At 35.8% G+C, this 22,840-nt stretch overlaps 2 protein-coding genes across 4 annotated transcripts in view; one reads left to right on the top strand and one right to left on the bottom strand.

Moving 5' to 3' along the window:
- Positions 1-22,840, bottom strand: part of TRAPPC8 (trafficking protein particle complex subunit 8) — an 83,449-nt gene that overhangs the window by 46,378 nt on the left and 14,231 nt on the right. The window contains exons 3-10 of one of the 3 annotated variants that reach the window (XM_024984432.2): positions 20,195-20,284; positions 17,638-17,812; positions 15,326-15,479; positions 13,101-13,194; positions 12,176-12,432; positions 11,447-11,562; positions 10,456-10,606; positions 5,387-5,487 (exon numbers count right to left, since the gene is read on the bottom strand). In XM_024984432.2, the coding sequence (XP_024840200.1) occupies positions 5,387-5,487; positions 10,456-10,606; positions 11,447-11,562; positions 12,176-12,432; positions 13,101-13,194; positions 15,326-15,479; positions 17,638-17,812; positions 20,195-20,284 (1,138 nt within the window). Of the gene's footprint in view, positions 1-5,386; positions 5,488-10,455; positions 10,607-11,446; positions 11,563-12,175; positions 12,433-13,100; positions 13,195-15,325; positions 15,480-17,637; positions 17,813-20,194; positions 20,285-22,840 lie in introns of those variants that run through there. The other 2 variants (XM_024984433.2, XM_024984435.2) reach the window with 2 other exon arrangements.
- On the top strand, positions 8,533-9,327 carry LOC112444153 (small ubiquitin-related modifier 2). Its single transcript, XM_059881019.1, has one exon. It carries the CDS (start codon positions 8,937-8,939, stop codon positions 9,183-9,185), a length of 249 nt encoding a protein of 82 aa, XP_059737002.1. The 5' UTR covers positions 8,533-8,936; the 3' UTR covers positions 9,186-9,327.

Raw genomic sequence — 22,840 nt, 5'->3', positions numbered from 1 at the left:
CCTTAAAATTACAACCAAAGATCACTAACTTGAAGGCCATTCTGAACAGTTATACTTTTAAAATACAATTCATTGCTTCCAAAATTACTGTAGTGATCTGCGATAAACTTTCTACAAACCATGATATTTCTTAGAGGGTTGGTATTTATGACTATCTGAGAATGTTTTGGGCTCCCCAGGTGGCTCAGTGGTAAAGAATCCACCCGCCAATACAGGAGACATGGGTTTGATCCCTGGGCTGGGAAGATCCCCTGGAGAAAGAAATGGCAACCCACTCAAGTATTCTTTCCCGGGAAATCCCATGGACAGAGGTGCCTGGTGGGCTACAGTCCACGGGGTCACAAAGAGTCGGACATGACTTAGCAACTAAACAACAACTTACATATACTACTACACGCTCAAAATGCTCAGTTCTTAAAGAATCTTTAGTAAACTTTGTAAATCTAACGCAATTGTTTTATTTTTGTCTTCACAAATTCCCCCATATGATCAGTTATGAAATCACAAGGCTACCACAAGTCTAGGACTTTATTGTTTCTTCAAGCAACAGTTTAAACTCATTGTGTCAAGCAGTGAAAGTGCTACAGATACAAGCGTTTCTAAAACAAAATCCCTATCTAAAAGCAGAAACTGACATAAAACAGATAATGATGAATAGAGTACAACTAATTTTTATTATGATATGAGAGATAAAGGAGGGAAGGGAAAGCTTCATAAGAAATTTATCCAGATAAATAGGACTGCATCAGTTAAAAAGTGGGACGTGGCATTCTAAGGGCACTGCTAAAGTATACTGTATTTTAAGAAAATTTATTTATATTTTAATATTTCTCAGATCTGGGAGATTCTTAAAATTGCTATGCATAACTAATGTAGTGTTTCTAATTTATCCCCAAATATCTATTACATTTATGATAAACCTTACCAATCATGGTAACTTAGAAGGAGGATTATATAGTAAATGTGTATTTAGTTAAGTCTGTATTTAGAAAAAGCATACAATCTGTTGTGAACAGGAGGACAAAACCAGATTGTCATATAGCTATCTGGGTCAATGGTATTTTCACTTTTGTCTTGCATCATTCCACATGAATCTCGCCAAAAGCTCTGGGCTTCATGAATAAATCTTCTCAGAGAAAGGACTTCATGAGAACTTTAGCCCTTTGTGGAGAAAGGACTTTAAAGGACTTCAGGCTTCCTTACTGCCTCCCTCTCACAGTTCTTCTACATCTGAAACTCTTTTTCAGAATTCTTCAAAGGTTCCTCTTTGACAGAAGGCTGTTTCTTCTGCTAGAAACTTCCAATATATTCTCAAACAATTATAAAAAGGGCAGGGTTTGATACTGGCTCAACCATTTATCAACTGCATCCCCTTCAGTTCAGTTGCTCAGTCGTCTCTGACTCTTTGTGACCCCATGGACTGCAGCATGCCAGGCCTCCCTGTCCATCACCAACTGCCAGAGCTTATTCAAACTTATGTTCATTGAGTCAATGATGCCATCCAACCATCTCATCCTCTGTCGTCCCCTTCTCCTCCCACCTTCAATCTTTCCCAGCATCAGGGTCTTTTCAAATGAGTCAGTTCTTCACACCAGGTGGCCAAAGTACTGGAGTTTCAGCGTCAGCATCAGTCCTTCCAATGAATATTCAGGACTGATTTCCTTTAGGATTGATTGACTGGTTGGATCTCCTTGCAGTCCAAGGGACTCTCAAGAGTCTTCTCCAACACCACAGTTCAAAAACATCAATTCTTTGGCACTCAGCTTTCTTTATAGTCCAACTCTTCATATCCATACATGCTGCTGCTGCTTCTAAGTCATTTCAGTTATGTCCGACTCTGTGCGACCCCATAGACGGCAGCCCACCAGGCTCCCCAGTCCCTGGGATTCTCCAGGCAAGAACTCTGGAGTGGGTTGCCATTTTCCTTCTCTAATGCATGAAAGTGAAAGTGAAGTCGCTCAGTTGTGTCTGACTCTTAGCGACCCCATGGACTCCAGTCTACCAGGCTCCTCCTTCCATGGGATTTTCCAGGCAAGAGTACTGGAGTGGGTCTCCACTGCATTTTCCACATCCATACATGACTACTGGAAAAACCACAGCCTTGACTCCACGGACCTTTGTTGGCAAAGTAATGTCTCTGCTTTTGAATATACTGTCTAGGTTGCTCATAACTTTTCTTCCAAGGAGCAAGTGTCTTTTAATTTCATGGCTGCAGTCACCATCTGCAGTGATTTTGGAGCCCCCCAAAATAAAGACTCTCATTGTTTCCACTGTTTCCCCATCTATTTCCCATGAAGTGATGGGACCAGATGCCATGATCTTCGTTTTCTGAATGTTGAGCTCTAAGCCAACTTTTTCACTCTCCTCTTTCATCAAAAGGCTCTTAAGTTCTTCTTTGCTTTCTGCCATAAGGGTGGGGTCAATTGCATATCTGAAGTTATTGATATTTCTCCCGGCAATCTTGATTCCAGCCTGCGCTTCATCCAGCCCAGCGTTTCTCATCATGTACTCTGCATATAAGTTAAATAAGCAGGGTGACAATATACAGCCTTGATGTACTCCTTTCCCAATTTGGAACCAGTCTGTTGTTCCATGTCCAGTTCTAACTGCTGCTTCCTGACCTGCATACAGATTTCTCAAGAGGCAGATCAGGTGGTCTGGTATTCCCACCTTTTGAAGAATTTTCCAAAGTTTGTGGTGATTCACGCAATCAAAAGCTTTGGAATAGTCTATAAAGCAGATGTTCTTCTGGAACTCTCTTGTGCAATTTCAATAATCCAATGGATGTTGGCAATTTGATCTCTGGTTCCTCTGCCTTTTCTAAAACCAGCTCGAACATCTGGAAGTTCATGGTCCACATACTGTTGAAGCCTGGAGAATTTTGAGCAATACTTTACTAGCATGTGAGATGAGTGCAACTGTGTGATAGTTTGAGCATTCTTTGGGAATGGAATGAAAAGTGACCTTTTCCAGTCCTGTGGCCACTGCTGAGTTTTCCAAATTTGCTGGCATATTGAGTGCAGCACTTTCACAGCATCATCTTTTAGGATTTGAAATAACTCAACTGGAATATCTCACCTCCACTAGCTTTGTTCATAGTGTTTCTTCCTAAGGCCCACTTGACTTCACATTCCAGGATGTCTGGATCTAGGTGAGTGATCATACTATCGTGATTATCTGGGGCATGAAGATCTTTTTTGTATAGTTCTTCTGTGTATTCTTGCCACCTCTTCTTAATATCTCCTGCTTCTCTTAGGTGCATACCATTTCTGTCCTTTATTGAGCTCATGTTTGCATGAAATATTCCCTTGATATCTCTAATTTTCTTGAAGAGATCTCTAGTCTTTCCCATTCTGTTGTTTTCCTCTATTTCTTTGCACTGATCACTTAGGAAGGCTTTCTTATCTCTCCTTGCTATTCTTTGGAACTCTGCATTCAAGTGGGTATATCTTTCCTTTTCTCCTTTGCTTTTCGCTTCTCTTCTTTTCACAGCTGTTTTTAAGGCCTCGTCAGACAACTATTTGGCTTTTTTTGCATTTCTTTTTGTTGGAGATGGTCTTGATCCCTGTCTCCTGTACAATGTCACGAACCTCCATCCATAGTTCCTTAGGCACTCTATCAGATCTAATCCTTTGAATCTATTTCTCACTTTCACTGTATAATCATAAGGGATTTTATTTAGGTCATAACTGAATAGCCTAGTGGTTCTCCCTACTTTCTTCAATTTAAGTCTGAATTTGGCAATAAGGAGTTCATGATCTGAGCCACAGTCAGCTCCTGGTCTTGTTTGTGCTGACTGCCCAAAGCTTCTCCATCTTTGGCTGCAAAGAACATAATCAATCTGATTTTGGTGTTGACCATCTGGTGATGTCCATGTGTAGAGTCTTCTCTTATGTTGTTGGAAGAGGGTGTTTGCTATGACCAGTGTGTTCACTTGGCAGAACTCTATTAGCCTTTGCCCTGCTTCATTCTGTACTCCAAGGTCAAATTTGCCTGTTACTCCAGGTGTTTCTTGACTTCCTACTTTTGCATTCCAGTCCCCTATAATGAAAAGGACATCTTTCTTTGGGTGTTAGTTCTAGAAGGTCTTGTAGATTTTCACAGAACCGTTCAACTTCAGCTTCTTCAGCATTACTGGTTGGGGCATAGACTTGGATTACCGTGATATTGCACGGTTTGCCTTGGAAACAAACAGATCATTCTGTCGTTTTTGAGATTGCATCCAAATACTGCATTTCAGACTCTTCTGCTGACTATGAAATTTACTCCACTTCTTCGAAGGGATTATTGCCCACAGTGGTAGACATAATGGTCATCTGAGTTAAATTCACCCATTCCAGCAAGTTAAACTCTTTTGTTTCAATCTCCTTGTGGGTAGAATGCAGTAATAATAGTATCCACCGTTTCATACGTTTGTTGTAAAGATTAAATGAGTATATAAATTACTTTGGCACAGTGGTAAACGCTGAGTGCTAAATCAGTGTTAATCTTTATTACTAGTGCTGTATTCTAAACACATTATTATGACTACTACTTCAACACTATAGCAGACAAAGCTACCTTTGTGTCCCCATCTTTTAATTTTTCCATTCTACATAGAAAAGGCTAGTATTAATCTTTCTGAAAAATAACCATGTCAAAGCTCTACTCAAATATTCAGTAACTCCCCATTTATTAAACATAAATCTTAACCACAGCTTAAAAATAGTAATAAATGAGAGTTAATGTTCTCCCACACTGATTTCTCTCAAAACACCTTTCCATATGCACAAAACCCTCTAATCTCGCCCAGGCTCTCTTCCTTTTCTCCAGTAATGTTACATCCAAAATACTGTTCCTGCCAACCAAAATTCCTGAAATGGCTTTATGGTTCTCAAATCCCAACCACGTTTCTTTCAAGGTCTATTCCTCAAACATACCATAAAACCTGCTCTGGACCAACTTTCATAGTCTCCTTTACAGGTGGTGAGTTCTAACTTCCATGGAGTTTCAACAGAACTCACTACATGTACAAAACGTTTCTCATTTTCTTCCCGAGACCATTATCTACCTCTCTGTATTTGCCTATTTAACAAGGAAAAGTTCAAACTAGCTAATTCCTGGCTTAACAGTAGTTAAAGTTAAAAATGTTCTCAAAACACAAATCTCCCTCAATGAAACAAGTAAGTTCAACATTACATATAACTAATTCCTAACTGTACATCTTTCCAGGAAAGGAAAATGTAGTAAAACACTGGTTTTAAATGATCACCTCATCTATATATTAACTTGATTTGGGAGCTTAAGATTAAAACATAAAACAACAAAGAACCACTTATATCTAATTACAATATAAATGTCAAGTTTATCTCTAAAGGGATAGAACATAAATATTCTAGTCACCTACTTGCAGATATCCCTATATGTCTGAATTGCTGTATCCATATAATGTGCAGGGTATGGCCTGGGTGCTCCTGGCTGAAGAAAAGCTGACACAGCTGCCATTTCCTAGAGGGAAAGACATCACAGTATTTCAAAACGAGAAAGTTCTTGCCGTCAGTTTAGCATTCAGAGTCTAAAAACTGGAATGCAGTTCACTGAATTTTTTTATGTAGCCATATATATAAATTCGATAGCCTAATGCAGACTTGGAAATAATTACGTTTATATGCTTTCAGTTTTAAAGTTCTCCAATCACATTCCAAAGTCTGTCATTCACTATTTAAATGAGAGTTTTTCAAGAAGACCTAGTAAACACTTTTGGTCATGGTCTGTAACTATCAAGTAAGATTTCTGCTGCCACCTCCTCGTTACTGCCTATTCCTTAGAGACTAGAGAACAGACCAATGATAGAACCAGAGAGAGAGAAACAGAGTGCATCTGTTTCCAATTTATTGGCTTCAATATTTGAAAACAGAGCTCATAATAACTTGTACTATATACCTTTCACCTCTTACAAACTCTATGGTTCATATGCTGTATCAGAAGGCACAAAAACCATTTCTGAAACCGATCTGTCAGCTTTTTAGGACTTCTTACTTCAAAGACCCATTCCATTGTTAATAATTCAAATAATACACAATGGTGCTAAAGGATTTAAAAATGAAGATAAGGGGCTTCCCTGGCCGTCCAATGCAGGGAGGCACGGGTTCCATCCCTAGTGGGGAACTAGGATCCTGCATGCCTCACTGTGAAGCCAAAAAAGAAAAAAGAAATGAAGATAAAAATGAAGGTTTTGGATTCTTAGTAAAATACTGTATTACATTCATACTTGTAGTCTCATATAGACCAACTTTTAATAAAAATTTAACTAGAAATAAATGAAACTTCCATAAATCGGAGGGAAATTTGCTAATGCCAACCTACTTTTAGGATGAATAAACACTTTACTGCAACAGTTTTTAAAATAGAGGAAAAAACACAAAAATAATTTATGTAAAAACTGGGATATGATTAAACCCGATAGACTATTTAAGTTCCATGATAGTATGAACCCTGCCTATTTCAGAATATCTGTATCCTCAGCATCCAACGCAAAAATTTATTGAAGAAACTGAACGAAAATATGTGATCTCCATGTGACAAAATTTTCTACGGCTCTGAAACATCATGTTTTCTTAACTAGCTTATATTTTAATTAATAAATATAATGAATACACACAGGATTCTATATTACACAAAAAAACTAAAATACATTACATATGTAGCATGAAAGTGGAAATGTTAGTCACTCAGTCATGCCTGACTTTTTGAGATCCCATGGACTGTAGCCCACCAGACTTCTCTGTCCATGGAATTCTTGAGGCAAGAATACTGGAGTGGGTAGCCATTCCCTTCTCTAGGGGATCTTCCCAACCTTGAACCCACATCTGCTGCATTGCAGGCAGATTCTTAACCATCTGAGCCACCAGGGAAGCCCCATATATATTATATAACACTATATAAAAATATATTATATTTGTTACATATGCACTATATATACTACATACACACACACACACACACACACACACACACACACATCAATAAAAGTATACTAAGGAAAAAATCCTGTAAGAAAAACAGGCTTTGAATTCTAAGTCACTTTCTAATTTAATTCTACAAGAAATCACAAATCAATATACATACAAGCTAACAATTTCTAAGGATACAATGAGAACATTCAGAATGATCACCCCAAGTAACTGCATGATCTTCAATAATCAACCATTAAATCATTTCTTACAGTATACAGTAACGGGTTAACACATTTTACAAAGACTTTCGTCAAGAACTGGAGTGACCTACTTAACCTTCAGCTAGTTATGACAAATTAAACTACAACATAAACTGTATTTCTCCAAAAATTTTTTTTTGGTTTTCTGTGATGTACCTTTTAACTTTATAGTTAAAATAATTAAGTATCTTAATTTTCATCAAAAAAGGCAGGCAGTATAGTCTGTGATCAATTATCTACTATGCGAATGGTATATAGGAAGGTGGTATCAGTACAAACAGAATTTTTATTCATTCAAAAATAGTTTTGCTTAGACAAGGGGATCAAAAATAACAAATACAGAATTATAACCTTCAGCAAGAAAGGAAAAAGCTCCGAACTTAGCTGTTGCCCAAGCAGGAGCTTTTGTAATCTGTGCTTTAAGAAAATAAAAAATGAATGCCTACTCTGTGTGTGTGCGTGTGACTGGGGGGCCGGGGGCGTCTCTCTAGAGAGGTATACTCCCAGCCTTGCACAGCTCTTGCTCAAGGCAGGCTGCAGTTCTTTCCCTGCTTACCTTCACGACAATTCCACTGGTTACGAGTTCTTTTCCCTACCCCAGGGTTCACAAACTGGTTTTGCATACTTTTTTTATTTCTTGGGATAACCTCCACCATGCTAAGCTGCCTCACACAACACCTTATGCTCTAGTTACAAAGATACATAGTTTTTATGAGGACTCTACCAGACCAATTTTTCTCTAAGGCTTATTATTTTTAGGGTAATTATAGACTACAATGATTTTTAGGTGTGCATATGTTATAGTAGCTATGCCTTTACTTTCCAGTGTTCAATTATTTTTCCTTCATATGCATCTACTAATATGCCCAATATGCCACTAATTTGCCTCCATCTAAATGGTTTAAATGCAGTATTAGTCAGATTGTAGACAGAAATGAAAAAGCTTACATACCATAAAATCATACAAATTTTGTGCCATTTTTCCAAACGTTCAATTTGCAGACACATTATGCATAATTTTGTAATTATGAACTTACATTATAAAGTATTGATGAAGTAATATTTAAGTCTTTGTGATTTTCTATTAGCTTATGTTAGTTAATCATAGACCAGAGGCTGTCTAGCCAAGAACAACTCATATACTTTTTCAAATACTTTTATTCATCAACATTTTCAGTTCCTGAAGGATTTTTAAAAGTTAGATGACTTTTTGCTATTTTAGCTTTACTTTTTAAAATTACTATCTTATTTTTATATATACAATATAAAATATTGTATATATATCTTTATATATAATTAATATAGAATACTGTATATATATCTTTATATATACAATAATTACTATCTTATTTTTATATATACAATCGTTTTTGAGATTGCATCCAAGTACTGCAGTTCGGACTCTTTTGTTGACCATGATGGCTACTATATAACACAATCTTATTTTTATACATACAGTATTAAAACAAATGCAAAATAGATGGCAGTTATTAAACAGGTTATCTACATGGTAATTATCAATGAAGTAGAGTTCTTATGTATTTTTATTCTTCACACTGTTGTTTATAGCTTACATGTTTTTAAGAAGACATGCAGAGTGGGGAAGGGAGCACATGACCTGTGCCCTCTGCCTCCGCCACCACTGCCGCCGCCTCCTTCTGCCACTCACTCATATGCCCCTTTGGTGTGGACCTGATACCTCTTTTTTGAAGCAACAGCTGAGGAGATTCCTGCACATGCCATGGCCAATGAAAAGCCCAAGGGAGGAGTCACGACTGAGAATGATGATCCTAGTCATTTGAAGGGGGTTCTGTGGCACAGTAGTAAACTAATGGAAGCCTACTGTGAACAACAGGCTTTGTCAACGAGGCAGACCAGATTCCCTTCTGTCTGGATGCCAATCAATGAAACAGACACACCTGCACAGTTGGAAATGGAGGCTGAAGATACAGCTGATGTGTTCCAGTGGCAGACAAAAGGTTTCTACTAAAAACGGAACCTGCTACTTAACTCCAGAATTCTGTTCCTCCAGACCAAGAAGACATTCTCAGTTAGAAAGCTGCAATTTGGTTCCACCACATCCTGACTACTACAGTACAGTTTCTCTGTTCTTTCCTTTTCCCCTTCCCCATTCTTTAACTGAACATAAAGTAACTGGTGTATGTGCACAAGCACACTGCATTTTTTTTTAAACCAAATGGCCAATGGTACGCTTTGTTCAACATCGAATGGAGATGAGATGGAGAAAAATACTGGTTCTCTGAAAATATCCCTTTCCCTTTTCTCCATTAGTGGCATGCTCTTTCAGCTCTTATTTTTATATTCCAGCAACTCACTTTGTTCTAATAAAAAAAGAACATAAAAATCCTTGCATACCTTATCCAATTGGAAAATTTTAATGTTTTTCATTAATCATTTAAAACCAAGAACAATTTTATAACTTTTCTGTATGTAGCTGTTACATGCAGGGCAATCTGTCCTTATGTGGGAAAAATTACCCTAAAAGAAATGAATCCTAGTTTCCCTTTAAGTCATGTGTCCTGCTATTTAAATAAATAGACTATGTAGAAAGTAACAATGCTAGTTTACTCTTTTCTAAGCACAGAAAGTACATTACAAACATATTTATGACAACTTTTCAAATACAGTAGAAGTTTATAAGGCAACACGGAAAATTCTTTCTGAAACACCTAGGTTTTATATCAATTACAAAACTAACATTGCCAATGCCTACTGACAGCCTAGGTAGTGTGCCAGGCACTTTACAAACTTTGTATCTCATCTAACCACATTTAGGATTCCCATTCTGCAGATGAGAAAACTAAGGCTTAGAGATGTTCAGTAACTTGCCTAAGATGAAAGTTTGTCACACACCAAAGTACATGTTCTTAACCAACAAACAGTCTTAGATCAGAAAAAAACATTTCGAACAATTTAAAAACATTTTTCAAGACATAAAAAAGAACCCTCTATAAAAGAGAAGTTCTTATACTGGGAATACAGTACAAACTATAATTCAAATTAAATACAAAGTATTAATCAAATCTAAGAAACCCTCATGTATGACCATGTTTGAAGATACTAACTTAACAGAAATCCATCAAGTTATCACCAATTAATTCAAAATCTATAAAGCGTTATATGCTCTTTGAGTACAACTTTATCCCTAGGGAAAATTCTGCTTGCCATTTCATAAAGAAAAATTTCTAAGTCATTCATGGTAGCAGGAACAAGAAATTATAGTACTACAGAATACCAACCAAGGCACCAGCTGCATAAAGCATTGCTTGATCATTAAGAAAATCTTTCTTTGCAGTATGATAGCAACTGTACGCCAAATCATAGTGCTGCACCAAAAAGCACAGGTCAGCCATTTTCCTGATCTGAAGCTCTGGCGCTTCTGGTGGATACCTGCAGATACAAAATAAAAAGAGGAATTCAGAAGCTATGACCTCTAAGCCATTAAATATTACAAAATGTCAAAAAGATGCCCAACTGTCCAAAACATACGAAAACCTGATCCTGTCTTATAAAAATCCTACCTCCAAGGAGGTAGAATTTCTCAAAGATATTTGGAAACAGATTGTTACATCTGTATCTATATAATTTATATCTTTATATTGAGAACTTCTCAGCAGAAGGCAAGCACTTTCTCCATGGTCAAATTAGGAAGCAAATGATCAATTCCAGGTGATTCACCTTTATGTACAGTCAAAAAAAAATCTAAAATGAATTTTATTTTCCCTTAAAACCAGATTTTAGACAAAATTTCTAAATACATGCTATGTCTTAGAATTACCAGACCTCAGTACTTTAATAAAGAAGAGTTATCAATGAATACCTAATCCAACTCTTATCTTTTTAAGGAAAACAGACCCAATAATGTGACCTTCCTGTGATCTTGTTTATTTTTAGATATCAAATTACTTATAGTTTTTTTTTTAATTTAATATAACTTTTTTATGGTCACTATTCTTATCTACTGGAGTTTTTTTTTTTTTTTAATTTTTATTTAATTTTTAAACTTTACATAATTGTATTAGTTTTGCCAAATATCAAAATGAATCCACCACAGGTATACATGTGTTCCCCATCCTGAACCCTCCTCCCTCCTCCCTCCCCATACCTCTACTGGAGTTTTGACCAAATTGAAACTAAGAAACTAGAGATACAGTCATTTTTTGCAGAACATCATTAAACACTAATCAGAGTTAAATACAGGAAAACTAAAAACAGTAATATTTTACTCACAGCAATCCAGATGTATTTTTTAGCTCATTAACACTCTTTTCTGGAACTTTACTGCCACTAAACCATTTTTTAGTTGCAGAAAATAGAGATCGACTCAAACCTTTTCTTGATATTAGCTAAGAAAACAAATGAAATGTTGACAAACATGAGTTTAGTTTTCTTTACATAGAAAAAAAGAATTCTAAATAACTAAAAAGTTTTAAGAGTAAGCAAATGTGCACTTTAGTAACAATGATTTAAAGAAAATTATCCAAAATCCCTAGTAAAAATAAATAAGCCTGTTCTAGGATTTACTTGGAGAAGGCAATGGCACCCCACTCCAGTACTCTTGCCTGGAAAATCCCATGGACGGAGGACCCTGGTGGGCCGCAGTCCATGGGGTCACTAAGAGTCGGACACGACTGAGCGACTTCAATTTCACTTTTCACTTTCATTCACTGGAGAAGGAAATGGCAACCCACTCCAGTATTCTTGCCTGAAGAATCCCAGGGACGGGGGAGCCTGGTGGGCTGCCGTCTATGGGGTCACACAGAGTCGGACACGACTGAAGCAACTCAGCAGCAGCAGCAGGATTTACTAGAATTTCATCACTGATAATAAGTTAATAAATTCTAATACTGGACTATTTTTACAATAAAAACATAAACTCTTTAACTTATACTACTATATTCCCAAGTTTACTATTTCCTGAAATTTTAAAAAATACTAATGCAAATAATTAAATCTTACCTGATCATTTAATTGCCGAATCGTTTTCTCTATATGTGGCAAAAGGCCCCGAAATGTGAACTCTTGTATAAACTGTCGAATTCTATCATGATCAGTAAGGGTTAAACATGCACCATGAATAATTCCAGCATTTGCTTTCTTTGTTTCATGTAATGAAGTGGATTTTACATGATCTGGGCCATCAATGCTGTTAGAAGAGTCACTGGAGGGGTCCAACTGAAGTGGATGAGCTCTAAAGTTATTTGGTAAGCCATCTACTGAAAAACAAATCTTTCTTTTACTCAGAAAGCAACAGAAAATTGCAGCATTACTACCATACTGCTTAAGAAAAGAAACAGTATTGGAACCCTTTCTCTTACTGTATGTCTTAGAAGTCTAAGACAACGGCATTCAAGTTTCCCCCTAAAATCAGGACTTGGGTTAATTACATGTAGAAAATTTTAAATTCATGTAAAAAAAATAGAAATATTAAAAATAGAAAATTTTTAATTCATGTAAATAAATGAAGAAAACAGTGTTAAAATACAAAAATTATTTTTAAATAGCACAACTAACCAATGAGAAAAATTATAACAAAAAATTTTAAAGCTGTCACTATCCAAACTATAATTTAAAATACAAAAATAAAACTCAAAATTACGTGAACAGGGGAATAATTAATGCTACATATCATACTGTCCCTTGTTCTGTACCAAAAAAATTTTTATGAAGTTTGACTTATTACTCTTATAAAGCAAATTTTTAAATATCAAAAACCATCAAACTCAAATAACTCAATAAAAATCTTCAAAGGAAAAGCTAATCTGACCATTACCTCTTTTCACTATGAAACTTTCCCCCATCTTTTACATATAAAGATTAGCATGCTTTAACAAGAGGGCTATTTTCAATCAAAAGACAAACTTAAGAGAAAGTATATCAAGACCTTTGACTTCGTTATCTAATCCATCCAATGAAAGCAAGTTACTATCAGAATTCTTATTTGAAGTTATAGTACAAGGGCCATCTTCATATGATTCCTATCAAAATAAAATATAAAAAGTATTAACGGTTATACTTAATCATGTTTAAGATATCACCAAATTTATCAACTATAGTAAACCTCATTGTTTTTTTGCTACAGCAAAAAATGTCTAATTCTCCAAATTCTTAACTTCCATGTATCATATTCTATCACTTAAATCCACACCTACTATATCCTTATATTGTTTCACATGCACACTACCCTAATTCTTCTGAATTCAAGTTACTTCTATCTGTTTATCTGTTTATATGTGATATGCACATGCCTATATGAATCCCTGTATATGCAACTATGTAAGGAATAATGGCAAGACAGATGGACTACTGGAGGGGTAAAAAAGGATGGTATGGAATCCCCTGGCTCATGGATGCAGTATTAATAGCCTGGAGTGCATTCTGAATACACAGAAGTTTTGGGAAAATATCCAATGCAATGTTTACTTGTCCAAAGGGTATTGGTTTCAGCCACCAAAACAACTTAAAAAATGTCCAGACTACTCCATGAGCCCACTAATATCATGAGGTTATTATTCTGAGTGCCAGACTTTGAGAAAAATATATAACCTAGAACTTAAGGGGAAGGTGATCAGGATAAGAAATTTACTAGAAACAACATTTAAGAAAGAGTTGAAAAAATGGTATATTAAAAGACATGAGAGTTCTGTTCTATATTCTGAAAATCATCTTAATGAAAAACTGACATGGTCCCTATAGGATTGAGTACAAGCTTGATCCTGAAGCTGCTTAAACATGGAGCAGGTCACCTAAAAAGACAGTGAGTACTTTCAATAGATGAGGTCACTCATAGATTTAAAGGAAATTAGAGCATCACAACAACGACTGGATCTGACAACCATTAAACTATCCTCCAATCCTGAACTTCTAGAATTCTAAGCCATAGGATATCTATAGCTCTGTCTTCTGTTAAAAGTTCTCCAACTGCACAATCTGACCTATTATGTTCCCTTTCCCAACCTTAGATGGTTAGATTCTAAACTGAGTATTTCAATACTATTCCTATTCTGAGTATGGTCCTGAAACACTATTTAAAGCTCTTCTACCTCCAACTGGTTCTTTTTCTCTCAGATATTTTCCCCCAGCATTATCTTAAAGAAGGTCAACAATCATGTCAATGTTAAAGTTGAGTAAAATTGGATTTAAAATTTCATATATAAACAGATTATTAAACAATATTTCTATTAGAACATCAAAATCTACATACTTTCTAATTCATATTTCTTAAAATAGTATCACATAAAGTATTTAATGCAGCTTAGTTATACAAAATATAAATATATTTTCTATTCACTTTAGAAATCTTCCTTCTAAACAAAAAATAGTCAACTCTTGATTTTCTGAACTAAGTGTTTAACTTGCCATTCGACTAGTACCAAGTGGCATAAAATTCTATCTTAAAAGTTGGAAAGAACGTGAAACTTTACACCCACCACACACCAGCCAACAGACAGCAATTAACATTAGTCTAGAAATCAACATTAGAAAAATTGATTAGGAAGAAACAAAACTTCCTTGAAATTCAAAAGAAAAGGAAATCAAAGGAAAGTTAGGGAAAAAAGCCCACCCACCTAAAAAAGTATGAGCTCCAAAAGGTGGCCATAAGAACAGCATGTTGAAAATGAAGGAAGGCAACCCCCAGAGCATGTGGATAATAAAGAATTGACTGTAAGCATTCATAATGAATTTAATGTGCAAGCCAAAAATTCTAATATCTACGTGTTTAGTCAATCTAATTCAATTCTTAATGTATAATTCACTTTTCATCTTTTTTTTTTTTGCCACACCATGCGCCTTGTGAGATCTTAGTTCCCCCCTCAGTGGAGGCGCAGAGTCTTAACCACTGGACTGTCAGGGAAGTCTCCACTTTTCTTTCATCTTTCAAGAAAACAATTAACACTGATATTTATACCTGAAAGGTATACACAGAAGGGATTACTGCGAGTAAAAACAGCTTTTGAAACATTAAGAGCTCGCATACTAGTGGATCAAAACTAGCCAGATTCCATAAAGTAACTATTAGTAATTCTACAAATTCTACAGTGCTGCCATTGGCCATAAAACTGAAATACAGCTTTTGTGGTTTGCTTCATTATTGTTTTTTACATATACCTGGTTTTGAATACTATTTTTCTGGAGATACTGACTCCAAGGATCTGGTATCTGTTCATCTGATGCTCGATTAGATGTTCGAGAATTAATTTTAAGTAGATAGCAACCCTGAGTTCCATATTTCTGTTTCATTTCTTCATAAATTGACTCAGCTCTAAAATAAAAAATGGAAAAGTTTGTAGCCAACGAAGAGAGGATCTTAGGCAATAATAGATATTAAAATAATACAAAAACCATGAAAAAAAAATAGTTCCCAAAAAAGACATTAGAAGTAGCATAATTTTAAAAATTAAAACAAAGTTCATGATTCTAACTGAAGTTTAGCTAGCTTGGTTATCACCTTAAAGTACAGTTACCAAAGTACGTCTTATGGAATAAATTTTGCAAAAATACTCATGTTATTAAAAAAGAAAGTTTCAGTGGTCAAACTAGTTTGGGGAACTACAGTAATCAAGCCAACCAGTTTCTTTGCAGCAGATCACCCCTGAGTCTTCCATTGCTACTGTGTACAGTGAATTTCCAAAGAGTGGCTTCAAACTTATAAATCAGAAACTCAACTATGTGGACTAGCCTTCAGGAAATACAACTTTGTGAAATTCTGCCTTAGATAACAGATACTTATCAAAAAATATAAGTGCTAAAATAGATAATTATAGCATCCCCCCCAAAAAACCATCTTTTACTGCTACAGTTTACCCTTCCCTAAGCAGTCTCCAAAGAAAACACAGTTTAGAAGAAGAAAACACACACACACACAAGAAAAGCAGTCAAAATACTTATATAAAAATACAACTTTTTTGCTTGGTTTATTATCGGCTGGACCCATGAGCTAATCTCAGATGCAACAAAAAGCAGTTGATTTCCTTACTTTTAGTTAACTAGACTTGACAGTTGGTAAGAGGTAAGATAATTCAAATAAGTCAGCCTAAGAATCAAATAGTACATTCTAATGGAAATGAAATTTTGGTACATAGAGCTAACCTAGTTTTTCTCCCTAAACTCATCAGCTATCTGGTGTCAAAAAACATGTGGATATAGCCCATTCAAATGCAGATACTAATACTATACAAATAACAAAACTAACGAATAATTAAATCCTACTACACACTGTAAAATTAAGGCTGGTTAAGTAAAACAGTTATAAATTTGTATAAACACAAAGTATATGTGTGTGTATATTTACTCACGTACAATAAACATCTACTTGCTTTACCAATGACACTGTTAAGCATAAGAACCACTGATCTAATAACTTTAATTACCACTTAAATATCTACGTTATAACCATTTAATATGGAAGGTATCCATATTCAAACAACTGAAACTAATAAACACCAGTTCAAATTATTCCTATTTATATAATACACTTTATCCAAGAGGTTACAGATTATTTATGATGTCAAAAAAAAATTATAAAGGTTAGTAATCCTCAGAACAATTATCTGGTTTTATCAAGAAAACTTTATTTTAAAACGATGGCGTGTGCTCAGAACAAGGACAAAAAACAATTATTTAACTGCATATTCTAAACAGCATCGACATAAGAGAATAACAGTTTGAAACAAAAGATTAATTTTGATCAATATCTTGAACCAAAAATCAAAATAAACTGCAAAGCAACAAAAAGTCTTAATGCATTTATTTTTAAGCCTTTTTTGGACATTTAAGTTTCCCTCTTAACAAAAAAGTATTGGGTGTCCCATCTTCTCCCCAATCCCCACTGGCCAGAAAAAGCCACAAAAGCAAAACTGTTTTAATATTATCTTTTTCCAAGAACTCATCTTTAAAGATAAGCTATACTCTTATCCCAAACATAAAAGGACTATGGCAAATCACTAACAAAGAATATTAAAGGGGACATAAGAAATAAGTGTGTGGATGTTTTTTTGAGACTGTGAAAAACATCAAGTTTAAAAATATAGTTTAAAAATATAAAGTGTTAAGAGTGAAGAGTGAAAAAAGAAGTGCCTATAAACCAGGAAATGAAAAGTTACAGGAAAACTGGGAAAGGGACAAGAGAAAAAAATGAGCAATAATAATATACAAAGTAAGAAATACAGCTAAGATCTATAGATATAAAATGGCAAGCATTCGTGAACAAAGATTAATAGACATACATTGAAGGAAAAGCTTGGATAAGCATATGAAATAAAATGATATAGCTGCTGAATATAACATCAAATAAAAGATTGAGCTAATTTATTAATTTTTACTTTCTTAGATGAAAAATATATCAAAAACTTAAGCCATGTCCAAATTAATGTTAACTCATTTGACAGGAAATATTTTACAATTAAAAAAATAAAACTTACCTCTGTTCATCTCCTGCACTTACATCATGTAAAAGTACATAATATTTAAGTGTATTTGGTATAAACCACTTGGGGTAGGAATAGTCATTATTGTGCTGAATTCGATGTTGTTCTTGTGACAATTTTGAAAACTGTTCCACAGGTTCAGCTTCACCAGAGGATGCCACCAACATACCTTGTAAACCACATTAAGGTAATTATCACTTATCACTTAATAGTAACTACTATCCTATTGAAACAAACTGCAAGCATGTGTACAAAGAAGGCAATGGCACCCCACTCCAGTACTCTTGCCTGGAAAATCCCATGGACCGAGGAGCCTGGTAGGCTGCAGTCCATGGGGTCGCTGAGGGTCGGACACGACTGAGCGACTTCACTTTCACTTTTCACTTTCCTGCATTGGAAAAGGAAATGGCAACCCACTCCAGTGTTCTTGCCTGGAGAATCCCAGGGACAGGGAAGCCTGGTGGGCTCCTGTCTATGGGGTCGCACAGAGTCGGACACGACTGAAGCGACTTAGCAGCAGCAGCAAGCATGTGTGCATACTCAGTTGTGTCCAATTCTTTGCAACCCACCAGGTTCCTCTGTCCATGAGATTTCCCAGGCAAGAATACTGGAGTGGGATGCCATTTCCTTCTCCAGAGTAATCTTTCCGACTCAAAGGTCGAAACTGTGTCTCTTGCATCTCCTGAACTGGCAGGTGGATTCTTTATCACTGTGCCATTTGGAAGTCCAATAATTAATATTATTCTTTAAAAATAAATTTAGGGAGGTATTTTATGAGCTAAAACAAACAAAATCTGATGTTTACAGCTTTTCCTGAAAGCATAAAATAATTTCTTTGACATTTCTAAGTAATTCAAGGTTCTAAGTACTAAAGGTATCTTGTTGACAGCTGTTTAGATCACTTATATATACAATAAGGAAATCCATGAAAATAAAAACGGACAATATGAAAACTGTCCAACTATCAACATAATGAAAACTTCTGCTGAGTCTTGATCCTCTCCATTCCATTTCAGTGCAATTTCATACTCTGTCCCTTCTCAACTTTTCTCTGTAACCACGTTAAAAAAAAATGAAAGTCATAACTGTGAAAGGAGGTTAATAGCCATAAAACATGTTACTAAAGGAAGGAAAGCTGTTTCTCAATCTGAGCTTTTGCATAAGCAGTTAATTTTGAAAGTAAAAGGGTTAGTCACTCAGTTGTGTCCCACTCTTTTGAGACCCCATAGACTGCAGCTTGCCAGGCTCCTCTGGCCATGGAATTCTCCAGGCAAGAATACTGGAGTGGATAGCTGTTCTCTTTTCCAGAGGATTTTCCTGATCCAGGGATCAAACCTGGGTGTCCTGCATTGCAGGCAGATTCTTTACTGTCTGAACCACCAGAGAATTTTGAGACAATCAGCATAAGCAGTTAACACTGACAGTTTACATTTTTTCTTTCTAAAATCACTTAAAACATATTAAGCATGAAATGTGCAAGTTGGATGACAAAAACTAAGCATGCTCTTAGTATTCTTATTTTTTAATCAAAACTTAGCTCTAGGGGTACTCTTTCTGCCCCCTTCTGATGCCTATGTCAGAAGCTTTCTCTATCTCTTTTATACTTTAATAAAACTTTACTACACAAAAGCTCTGAGCGATCAAGCCTCGTCTCTGGCCTCGGATTGAATTCTTCTCCTCCGGGGGCCAAGAATCCTGGTGTATTCGCGTGATTCAACAACAACCTTTCATCTTGGGGGCTCGTCCGGGATCCTTCAGGACAAGGTAAGGATGCTTGGAGCTTTAGTTCTTTGTTTAGCGAACACGTTTTCTGCTGTGCTTTACTAACTCTACAGTGTGCTTGTGTGAATGAATGGCATGCCCTGCGTGAAACAAGTAAGGAGCTCTGCTCTGTGGTTCCACGGTGATCTCATAGGGCTTATGGCAGAAACCTGTCGGGGCGTTATACCGACCTGCCAATGCCAAGAGGCACCCAATGTCTCCTTCGGGAACCGACCAGAAATGGGCAAAGCGTGTGGACCGAACTCTCCTTTCTCGGTCAAACTTTTCGGTCTCTTTGACCATTTCATAACGCCTTGGGAATTAGAAGTACTAACCTAATCTATCGGATCATAGACTTTCAAGGGACTTGTGATCTATACTGTTACTGTGTACTGTGGCTTAGGTCCCAAACTTGGATTGGTAGTCAAGAAAGTGTCTAGCCTCACTAGGAATCGAAAGTTCGGAAGCTAGATGGAGCTCTAGCTCCCAGAACATCTCTGAGGTTAAAGGTTACTCAGATTGGGACTGCGATGGGTTTTTTTTTCTTTGGTAATGCTAGCTCTTAGTGGATCAGAAGAGGCTGTAAAAAAAAAAAAAAACAAAAAAAACAAAAAACTTAGCTCTACCAGTCTTGAAACTAGGATGCTATTTAACAAGGACAACAAGAAAACCTGAAGCATATCAATAAAAAATAATTTTTACATCCTCTCAACAATTTTGTGTTTATGTAACTCTTTCTGAGATTAGTAACTTCCAAATATTTTAAGAGAACATAAAAGTCAAAGGATACATGCTAAATAGTGATTCAGAAATTCATGATCTGACGCTGGCATCGACTGAAGAAAGGTCTCTCTGTAAGACTCAAACCATGGAGTAGTAGCTAAAATTAATAAAGAAAAAGTTAAAACTGTTCAGTAGAATCAGTTTACAACAGACCACATTTCAAGTTCATATTCCTGAAAGGTATAAAACATCATTTCTAGCAATAAACAAGCATTTTTCACATGTGCTTTAATATATATATTGATATACATACATGAGCCATACAAATATATTCATACATGGCAGTACATGTACTTGCAAAAATAAAACTGACCTATTCCCAACCTACACAATGATACCACAGTTTATTTATTAATGATTTCAGTATTACCTATGTGAACAACCAGATTTTAAAACTACAGTTTTCCCTTCCACTAGCCACGCTGTTGTAAGTAGCTCTTTCTCATAAATGGCATTATTTCTGAACAGCGGTCCTCAACCAACAGCAATCGTGACCCCCAGGGAACACCTGGCACTGTCTGGAGATACTGTGACTTGTCACAAATAGGAACAAGGAGGAGTGCTACTGGCATCTAGGGAAACAGGTCAGGAACGATGGAATAATGAGAACATCCTACGCTGAGAAAAACGGGACAACAATACCCCCCACACACCCCACTCCAACACCAGCAAAGAATTATCTCGCTCAAAACGTCAATAGTGGTGAGGCTGACAAACCGTACTTCATAATGTGATTACTCGAGTCAGACAGCAACTGAACCTCTCCAAATGGAATTTCCAAACATACTTACCTCACGATCAAATACAAAGATGTGTATTTTTACTTTTTGTATACATGTATGTGATGTGATTCTTAAAATGTCAAATCTCTCTCACTCCATGCTAAGCATTTTACATCACAACTATTCTAACTTGTTAAAAACCTGAATTTTGTTAAAGTTGGTCATTTCATTAGGTTTAAGCAGATTATCTAAATCACAGTTTTACTAAAAGGACACTCTATTCTCTATTCCTAGTTACTTATGTTGACTATAAAACCTTACGTACTTTTTGTTTTATTCTTAGAATCACGGAAAGCATATCAAGTATATTTTCTGTTTACACTGTAACACTACATTAAACTGGGACGGGTGAAATAATAAAGCTATTCATCTTAACCAAGTAGCATATCCAACCCAGTATCATATATACAGAAAAACTTTAATTCCAACAAATAGATTATGAGAATAACCCATATTGTTTAGAAGGATTAGTACTACAAAAATTTCATGTTTTCTTGCTACAGAAGAGGAAAGATATTCCCAGAAATAGTACTCTCTCTATATATATACACACACATACACACACATACACGAAAAGTGGCATAATTGGAGAATGACACAGACTAGTCTGTTACAACAGGAAACCAATTTTCTTACTAACCAGTAAACATCTTTCCCCTAAATCAGTCAAAATGAGTCTCTATCTTGAAAATTAGTTTTTATTTTCACTCAGTACCAATGAAGAGAAAATATATAAATAAATAATGAAAGATTTGGTTAGATAAGAAATCGCCACAGATGGTGGGAGAAATGGCCTTATCAACTTTATTTTTCTATTTTCCTTGCTGCTTCAACAATGCTTAGATTTAACAAGTAACAGGTAAGTTGTAGACATATGACAAGGGGTCTGTTTCACAGTGGGTCTGGGAGTTCTGAATAAACAAATTAGGTCTTCCAAAATAGCTATTCATTGCAACATTTCCTGTAATAAAAGACTAGAAAATGCACGTGTCCACCAGGAGGGGACTGGTTAAGTAAACTATGGTACACACACTGGATGTGCTATGGAGTTTTAAGAGAAAGGGGAAAATCGCCACATGATTACTATGAAGTGCCCCCAGGATATATTAAGTGAAAAAAGACAACAGCAGAAAAGTATGCAATTTTGTGAAACAAAGGGAAAAAGAAAGAGCCACACGTGATTTAGTTTACTCTGTCAAAGAGAAATTACAGGATGAATCTAACAAATGGCACCATGTGTAAGACAAGGAAGAGATGAGAAAGGGGAAGGGCCTGGAGAGAAGCTAGGCCTCTGTGAATACACCTTCTTTTATAGTTTTGACTCTGCAACTGTATGTTCCAGATAACAAAACCTAACCAAAAAATAAATCAAAAAGAAAAAAAGCATGCATACACATGTAGGAGTTCTTAAACTGAAATAATACTTTCTAAATACTGGTACAGGAAAACACTGGGTACTCAACATAGAATACAGGAACAAAGGAAAATTTTCTAAATATATATGGCAGAAGTGGGTTTTATCCTTCAAGTCGGTCACATTCAGGTTGATGAGGTAACTTTTTCCTTCAGCCACATGCCTCCTTGAAGGGCTAATTGATTAGGGCATCGTTCTCTTTCTGCTTTTTCAAGCAACTTTTTTGCAGAACGTAGGGAAAAAAAGGTGGTTTTTTTTTTTTTTTTTTTTTTAATGTTAACATAAGACTAACATTTAGTGACACTCCTCATCCCTTAAAAATTCTCTTGTACATATTTTGGAATGAAATCAGTATTTTTCTCATATTTCTTTCCCTCTCTACATGTTCTGTTTGGAACTGAAACAGCAACCATGACATCCTACCAGTTAAAAGTTTCTCTATGTAGAATATACACTT

Source organism: Bos taurus, chromosome 24, assembly GCF_002263795.3.
Source record: "Bos taurus isolate L1 Dominette 01449 registration number 42190680 breed Hereford chromosome 24, ARS-UCD2.0, whole genome shotgun sequence".
Classification (NCBI taxonomy): domain Eukaryota; kingdom Metazoa; phylum Chordata; class Mammalia; order Artiodactyla; family Bovidae; genus Bos; species Bos taurus.
The sequence above is the reverse complement of the archived record's forward strand: the minus strand, read 5'-3'. Positions and strand labels throughout refer to the sequence as shown.

Excerpts from the sequence above, each read along its gene's own strand:
- LOC112444153 (XM_059881019.1), top strand. The coding sequence starts at position 8,937 with ATGGCCAATGAAAAGCCCAAGGGAGGAGTCACGACTGAGAATGATGAT.